The sequence below is a fragment of the Mus pahari genome, chromosome 4, assembly GCF_900095145.1.
Source record: "Mus pahari chromosome 4, PAHARI_EIJ_v1.1, whole genome shotgun sequence".
Classification (NCBI taxonomy): Eukaryota; Metazoa; Chordata; class Mammalia; order Rodentia; family Muridae; genus Mus; species Mus pahari.
Window position 1 is genome coordinate 25,794,739 of NC_034593.1, and position 9,015 is coordinate 25,803,753.

General features: G+C 43.0%; 1 protein-coding gene across 1 annotated transcript in view; it reads left to right on the forward strand.

The window, feature by feature from the left end:
• Positions 1–6,186, forward strand: part of Prkci (protein kinase C iota) — a 98,286-nt gene extending 92,100 nt beyond the window's left edge. The window contains exons 17-18 of the mRNA XM_021195588.2: positions 147–262; positions 3,783–6,186. Coding sequence (XP_021051247.1) covers positions 147–262; positions 3,783–3,870 — 204 coding nt within the window. The 3' untranslated portion in view covers positions 3,871–6,186. The remainder of the gene's footprint in view (positions 1–146; positions 263–3,782) is intronic.
• Positions 6,187–9,015: the final 2,829 nt, after the last annotated feature.

Below are 9,015 nucleotides of genomic sequence, written 5' to 3' on the forward strand. Positions count from 1 at the left end.
GTGCAGTGTCCCGAGTGCACACCTCAGCTGTCATGAGGCTCAGTGTCCCGAGTGCACACCTCAGCTGTCATGGGGTGCACACCTCAACTGTAATGAGGTGCAGTGTCCCGAGTGCACACCTCAGCTGTCATCTGCATGTCTTTTAGATGGAGCAAAAGCAGGTGGTTCCACCCTTTAAACCAAACATTTCTGGAGAATTTGGTTTGGATAATTTCGATTCCCAGTTTACTAATGAACCAGTCCAGCTCACTCCAGATGATGAGTAAGTAATTGTACACACTAAAAATGTTTTCAAGTTTCTTTTGAAGTCTCTGAAACTTTAAAGCTATTTAATTGTTTATGAAACTATTCTATGGTTTATACGTAACTATTACATTGCTGGCTATTTGAATCCATTAGCTGTTAAAATCTCTCTAGCAACGATTATATCTACTAACTTGTATGGCTGTTCCAGTTCTCTCAGCAGCCTTGTAAAGTGGGTATTGTCATCTTCACTTTACAGATGAGGAACCACGGCTCAGAGATTGAGCAAGAACAGGTGTCAGGGCTCATCCTGGGGCTGACTGACCATGGCCTGAGGGCTGCATGGCTCCATTCTAAATATGCCATCTCCCTAAGTTTCTGGGTGTTCTTGTAAGAGTGACAGCAAGTTTCTCAGTCTAGCCAGCAGGGGTCAGAATGGTGTCTGTCACATCTTTTAAAAATGAGTGATTTGAGATCATTTGATTCATTCTCTTTCTCCCTTCCTCTCTTCCCCCAAAGATATATTCTCTTATCCTAAGGGGCCTCTGCTCCTTGGCATTCACTTTCTTTACTTACATCTTAGTCCTTCAAAGTTGTTCCTTATAATCTCAGGTTCTGAAGCCTTCTCTCAATGGATTACATGTAATCATTCCTTGACTTTAACTGCAAGAATTGAGACTTCTCTGATGGGGCTTGCTCCCTTTTCAGATGACCTCAGGCAACTGTGTCTCAGGACTGTCCCTACTCTCTATTCTGAGCCTTATTTTACCTCCTGCTGGGGAAGAACACTCTTCTGGAAGCACCACTGCCCACCACCGCCACCACCGTTTGCGTCTGCCTTCTCCCTTGCCAGCTGCCTCATTGCTTCACCTCTGAAATTTTCTCCAACACTTTCCTCCTACCTAAAAGTGCGCTTAGTTTTGCTTTTTGACAAAAATCTTATCCCCTTTTTGTTATTTAATTCTTTTCATCTTCAGACATGTAAAGAAGTAGTTAGTGATGTTCTTACTAAAGAGGGGTAAGCGGTGTCTACCAGACTCTCATCAGGGCAGTGAGCATTGACTGCCTCATATGTTCTTACCACAGATGTTTGCCTCTTAAGCTTTGCCAGAGAAGGCTGATGTCTTCCTTTCTAAGTTTCAAAGCACTGTTTGGCGAGTCCTCTTCTCTCCTGGCATCTATAAAAGGTTTGACATCCTGAGCAGTGCCAGTTTCATCTCTATAAGAATTGTCTGTTATCTTTTTCCCCTTTGTGTGTCACCAGGATGCTCTGGGCTCAGTATCTGCCAACCCTCTTTGCAATATTCAGTTTGTACCTTAGAGACTGCAGCAGGCCCTGTATGGTAGATACTAGCTGTTTAGTGACTACTGAGTAGGCAAATGAAGCAAAAGGCGTTATGCTAAATGCTAGATGTTTGTGGGTGATCAAAATAGTGTGGTTTCACACAAAGCTTTCTGTCTAGTAGGAGAGCTATAGCAGTCATTCCTCACAGAGCTGTGTGTTAGAAAGAACAGGGAGTTCATAAGAAAGATGCTCAATCCATGTCATTCTTGCCAGCTGTGCACCCTTCTGTAGAATTGTATAACTTCTCTGAGCCTGTTCCTTCTCATTGTATCTACCTCACAAAGTACCTATGAAGAAGTAAGCGCACGATGGTTTCTGAAGCCTCCTCCTGCCCTCCACAGCTCTCCTGAGCACTTCCATCTATTTAGTATCTCCCCTCAGGTAGCTGAACTCTAAGACCCAAAGTACTAACCTTTGTCTCTTTTTCTGTGCTTTGCCACGCATCCTGTCTGCCCATTGCCCCGCTATCTACTCCTGTACTTGTTGACATCTTTCACTCCTCAGATTCTACAGTGCCCACTGCTGACGGGACTTTACGTGGTTTTCCTTTAACACTTGGATCTGAGCTTCCTTTTCTTATCATGTTGCCTTAACCCTAGATCTAGTCTCTTACAAATCAAACTAAAAATGTAGTGCCTGCTAGCTGACGGCTTCATACCTATACCGTGTTACTAGGGCTCCGGTTCTTCAGCCCTTCATCAGAAACCTTCCAGGTAACAGCTTCCTCTTGCCTGGCATTTTAAACCTGCTCATGCCACCACCGCCCCAGCACTGGTCCTGCCTGACTTTTAGCCGTATCACCAAGAGACAAAAGATGTTTGGACAGTCCACCATTTACCATTCCCCCACAGTGGGCATCACTCTCTGTCTGGTTTCTATTTTCCTCTGTCGTTTTATCAGTCGAAATGCTTTGATTGGTAGAGGTGAAATATTTTATATAAACATCATTAGCGGTTTTTTATCTAGCCATGGCATTCCTCCTGGTATCACCTACCACTTAGCGCCCTTCTGTTCCTAAACTCTTTGATTTTCTTGTATTTCTACCAGTCTTTCAAATTCCACTTCTATAATAAATGCTGATTTCCTTGATTTCTACAGCTAGATGTCACCCTCCCTTTATAGGTGTGGTTAGCTCACACTGTATGAGATTTAGCAGACAGTGGGGTTTGGGAGATGGGCAGGTGCTTGCCACATAAGCATGTGGACCTGAGCTCAGATCTCCAGCACCTATGTAAAGCCACGTGTGATGGTGCATGCCTGTAACGCCAGTGCTGGGGATGCAAAGATGGCTGCAATGGAGCTCGATGCCCACGAGTAAGGTGGAGAGTGATCAAGGAAGACTCCATAAGTGTGTGCACAGATGTACTTACATATATATGTGCATGTGCACACGTATACACACACACACAATTTATCAGTTAACTGCTTTCTATTAAGTCTTGGAGGGCCGGGCGTGGTGGCGCATGCCTTTAATCCCAGCACTCGGGAGGCAGAGGCAGGCGGATTTCTGAGTTTGAGGCCAGCCTGGTCTACAGAGTGAATTCCAGGACAGCCAAGGCTACCCAGAGAAACCCTGTCTCGAAAAACCATTAAAAAAAAAAAAAAAAAAAAGACTTGGAGGGAGCCATGCTGTCCGTAGCTAGCCATGCTGTCCGTAGCTCTGTGCTTTGCAGTATGTCTCGTTCACTTGAGTGCTGGAGTGTTGGATAGCTCAGCCTTCCGGTGTATATATAGATATGTAGCCTGGTGCCAGCCTCCTTGCTGTGGCTCAGTGCCTCCTGTGGTGCTCTCTCCTTGCTGTCTTGTTCCTAGTGCCCTTTCATTTGGCTAGCTAGCGTCCTTCTCTTCACCATCCACCTGGCTCTCGAGGTGATTACCAAACCAGGAACAGGTTTAGACCCGACTGCGTACCTTAAGAGTTAGAAGGGTAGGAGCTAAAATTGTGATCATTTCTGCCTTTTAAAAACTCTCAGTCTGATTCTAGACCCTCTTGGCTATAAGGTTGGTTGCTTGTAGGGTTCTTAGTCTTCTTGTGAGGCTATTTTTTTTCCTGATTCTTCTTGAACCCACTTTGTGATTAAGAACTTGTCTTTCCACAGTTAATGTCATTAAGCCTTATTTTTTTAGTTGTATTTCAATTTAAAAGGTGAAGATATCTTGATTATGATAAATATTTGTGTTTTTCTTTCAACAGTGACATCGTGAGGAAGATTGATCAATCTGAGTTTGAAGGTTTCGAGTATATCAATCCCCTCCTGATGTCTGCAGAAGAGTGTGTCTGATTCTGCTCACTGCCATTTAGTGCATGGATCTGCCCGTTAGCCTGGTCACAGTTAGCATTTTATGTTGCCCCTGCAGAAGTCTCTCTCGGGACCCTTTCGGAGACTATAGGAATCATACAGATGAACAGAGCTAAGAAACAGAAGCTAGCTTCCTGACAATCATGGCAACCCTGCTTATGCTTGTTCTCCACACGCTCCTAACGAGGAAGGACGGTGTCTTTGTGTAAAGGAAACAACACAGCTTGTCAAAGAAAGCCTCTGCTGCGTTGTGACACTCGATGGGATGACATCATCAGTCTCCCACAGTTGTTGTCACTTTGGGTTAAGTCACTGAAGGCTTAATTGCGTAGTGGAGGGCCATGCAGAGTGCATCTGCTGGTGTTACTGGTTTCCAAGGTCCCTCAGTTTAAGATTCCTCCTATGAATCTCCTCATTACTTTGGGTAATTAATAATTATGAATTGGGTTCTAAATTATTAGCTTTGTTTCAAAAACTGGCACAGTGATTTATTTATTTTGTGTTTTGTTTTTTTTTTTTCCCCACTAAGGGGTTAGCTTCTGAGCTTGCCTTTTCAGTGCAAACTAGCATGCTGATGTGTGTTCAGAGACAGGATGCGCGAGTGGGCAGCTCCTCGTGTACAGGAAAAAGTAGACATCTAAAGTAGCTGCAGAAAGAACGATGGCAGCATTTTCTTTCTTACTGTAGAGTAAATCCTGCAGTTGGTGTTTAAGATTTGATGTAAATAGTGAGGTGGCTCTCACTCCTCACCCAACTTAGAAAAGCATTCCGTTTATTCAGGGGAGGCGGAGTGAATATATTTTTTATTATTATTTAGTATATGGGAAAGTAATTTATCTTCTAAGTAGAATGTCTTAACTACTTTTGGTTCCTTCTCCAGAGTGCATTATCTGTACTTTGACCTTTTCGTGGAGTCTGCGGTGAAATTCAAGACCAATAATGATGACCACGGATAACTATGTAACACACACACACACACACACACACACACACACACCCCACAGCTCCAGATCTTCCTGAGCTCCTATGTTGTAGCTAACACGTGATACAGAGTAAAGTCCATTTCAGGGCAGGGTTCTTCAGTTCTCCACACTATTTTTATTAACGGTAGTATTTAGCAATCTCTTATTTAAAGAAGTACCATTTTAAGCACCAATCTGCTGTTTATTTTAAATATTTTTATATAAAGGACTTTAAAATGATCGTCTAAATAAGCTACATTGTCAAATCAGTAACTTTAGGAATGCTATGTAGTGTTGAGCTTATGATGATTTAAAACATGTAGGCATTTGAAGATAACTTTGAGGATGCTACGTTTCATTACAAGTGTAAGTTGTGTCAAGTTTGTGTCATGCATTTTCTTCAAATAATGTAAGACAGAGAGCAGTGAAAACTTCCATTGATAAAGCCAACGAGGGACCATCGAGGTCCCTTGCCAAAGCCTGATGACCTGATGCTTGGAGCCCACAGGCTGGCAAGAACTGAGCAACTCCCACAGGCTGGCGGCCATGGCACACGCACAGCCCTCCCCTGCGGGACATAAATGTGAGGGAGCAGGCCATTAAGTGCAGTACGTGCACACTGGCAGGCAGATGCTTGGACACATTTCATGTTGAAGTGTGTGTTTCCCCTAAGACCTGGAACAACGTGTCTTAAATCAAAAGGCAGCATTCACGTTATAAGCTGGTAGGGAGCTCTGAGGTGTGGTATGCTCTGACCTAAGCGGCGCTTCTCCCTTGGGGCGTTTAGACTGAGAGCTGTTGAAGTGTCCAGTGTCCAGCCTGCCTAGGACTCTGCGGGGCTTCGAATTTCATTTTGAGAAACTTTTTCTTCAGGTTATTCTTTTTCTTGTGGCCATATTTCTTATTGGAGTGTGAGTCTGTGTTTTTTGTGATAAAACATTTTAAGAAGGGATAACCAGTGAATTATCATGTGTTTGTCAACAAATTTAGATGAGTAAATTCAAGTTGTATGTCTTCCGTACCCTCACCCACAACAAAACCTGTACATTTTCTGCCAGTAACATTTAAATAATGAACAGTTTTCTGTGATAAGGTTTTAACCGTAATTAATGGTGGTCTTTGTTTTTAAATCTTTTTGTTGTTGTTGTTACTGTTGTTAACTAATAAGACTTACTACGTGTTTTATACAGAATTATTACAGATGATCTTAATTCAGTTGTAGTTTTCAGTCCTTGAGTGCCATGCAGACTCTGTGTATGTCACGGAAGCCTCTTTCCCTCAGAGTGTTCTCCAGGGGAGACCGGCAGCGGGGTGGGTTCTTGGCGTCTTTTTTTTTTTTTTTTTTTTTTTTTGGTTTTTGAGACAGGGTTTCTCTGTGTAGACCAGGCTGGCCTCGAACTCAGAAATCCGCCTGCTTCTGCCTCCCAAGTGCTGGGATTAAAGGCGTGCGCCACCACTGCCCGGCACGGTACTTGGTGTCTTAAGACACCACTTATGTCTCAAGCTTGTGATCAAATGGGTTTCACATTCAGCTGGATAGGGGTCTAGTTATCTGTGTCCTTGTTGCCAGTACTTATTTAGAAATTTGTTTTAATTTTTATCATGTAGAACACTGCCTTGTTCACTATAATGTAATCTGTATTTGTATAATTTTTTTACATTAAAAATCTTTAAATAAAATGTTTAATACCTATGAGGAGTGGACCATTTTCAACTTAAAAACAAATGTTCCAGACCAAGACTGTGAGCATTTGTTCCAGTATTTATTTCTGTAACTCAGACATCATTTTGGTGCTGATGACTAAAAGATTCTAGTACCTTTTAACCTCTTCCTCTTTGTGTCTTTTCATGTGAAAAACAAGAAATCGACTGAACAGAAAACATTGTGCCATACTTCTAACGGAAGCTTATTCAGTCCTTCTGAGCAGGTCATTCCTGTGTTAGGCTCCACGCTGATCTATTGTGTTCCAAAAGGCTGGCACTTCCTCTCTGGGTAATAGCCAATATGTGCACTTGCGCACACACACACACACACAGAGTCATCACCATAGCTCCCCCTTCTCCCTGAGCATTGCATCCTCAGTGCTTCCCTGTACTTATCCTGATTGCACCCTTGCTCAGAACAGTTCAGGCCGTTCCAGAGCATCAGTTGAGCTATCTAAGCATTAGTGAAGTTTCTAGGCAGTCCAAAGAGGATCTTGGAGTTTTAGGGGGATTTTGTATATTGAGTCGCTGGAGCGGCCAGCTTCCTTCCCCCTGAAAGGTAAAACCAGTCTCCAGTCCTTGAAGGATTGACGGCTTGTTTCTGAACATCACCGAGCTGTGAGACATGGAGAGCTGGGGTCTACCCTAGACTTAACAAAGAATGGAAGCAAAGCCCTGAAAGAGCACTAGTCCCAGGAGTCAGCCACAAGTCCACTGCAGTGGGCTGTGTATCATGCTAAACAAGGGAGGTAACACCGGAAGTCCTCTGCCATTGACACCCGGGACAGGCAACCCACAAACTTGCAGTTTTTATCTCTGGCTAAGGAGATGCAGTAAATGCACTGCACAGGGGGAGGCTGTGTTGCTCTCATGTGACTTAATGAAGCAGATGAGTTTTTATTTCTAGATGATCTGTGGCGGACACTTTTTAGACTTTGAGTACGCTCCACAAAGCTTTCCTGTGTTTCGAATATTCACAGAAAGGTCAGGGCATGGCTGCCGTGGTTTTGCTTTTCCCTGTGAAACGATAATAAAGCTGCTCTTTAACTCATGGGCAAATGAGCTGCCAGGTAGTCTTTGGGAAAAGAAACAAGTGGGCAGTGGCCATTTGAAGAGGAGTACTTGTTACCCCCTGACCCTAGTCAGCACGGCTGTTATGAGTCTGACAAATGCTGCTGGGGGGAACCTTTAGTCACTGTGAGTGAAAAGCAATCTAGCCACTACGGAGATCAGTTTTGAGACTGCTCAAATAATCAAGAATAGAATTAGCACATGACCCCACTCTTTCAGTCCTGGACATACACCCAGGGAACACCACACCCTACCGTAGGGTTTGTACCCCATGTTTACTGCTGCTTTAGTCGCTGTAGCAAATGATTCCATCAGCCTATGTGTCCACCAACAGATGATAATGAAAACTTGGGGGTAGTGGTGAGTTCGATTCAGCTCTAAAGAAACATGCAGTCGCAAAATACTGAGGAGAATGGGTAAACAGTGAATTCACAATCTCAGAAAATAACTGCATCTTCTCCTTCAGGCAGAATCTAGCCAATGCCCCATCTATAGATGTAAACAATGCATCTTTGGGCAGAGACTAGCATATGGAAAGAGAACAAGAAGGGTTAAAATTTAGGGGATGAAGGACTGAAGGCAATGAAGACGAGTTACGCGAGCATATAAATCTTGCTTTTCTAGTTCTTAATCTTGCCATGGTTTTTTTTTTTTCACTTTTTTTTTTTTTTTGGCAAATTAAAAATATACTCGATAGTGAACAAAATCCAGTTTAAAGCACCACTGTTTCTGTTCCAAATGGCTGTTCTAAATATAGAAGTTCATTTGAGTGGCATGGTGTGGGTCTGGCTAATTTCAGCATATGATGTGTTTTATTTGCAGAGTGTTCTGTAATGTAGTTTAAAATAAAAAAGGAAGTCGCTGGGTCTTTAGTACTAGAATTTAAAACTTAATGCAAGCTGGGCACGGTGGCAAACATGAAATCCCAACTGCTAGCCTGGGAGACCAGAGAATCAGGAGTTCAAGAGCCTCCTTGGCTGTATTCAGAGTTCCAGATCAAATTATGATAGAAGACCTTGTCTTGGAGTTACTTAGGGGTGAGATGGTTCAGTAGTACAGGCCCTTGTCCTCATAATGTAAACGTGACCCCTGGGGTTCACATGGTGGAAGTAGAGAAGCCACTCCTGGAAGTTGTCCTTTGACCACCATACAAGTGCCAGGCATCATTGTCTCCTGATGAATAAAAGTTTGAAATTTTTTGTAAGAACTTTGTGAGTAGTTCTCTGACTTTATATTAATACTTAAGAATAAAATATATATTGCAAAAACGTAACTGTGAAATTTTGAGTATGCTTGTGTGTACACAGGCCTCAGACAGCCTCAAGTGGTCATCTTTTTCTTTTGTTATTTTTGTTAAGCTACAGTTTCTCATTGGCCTAGAGCTTGCCCA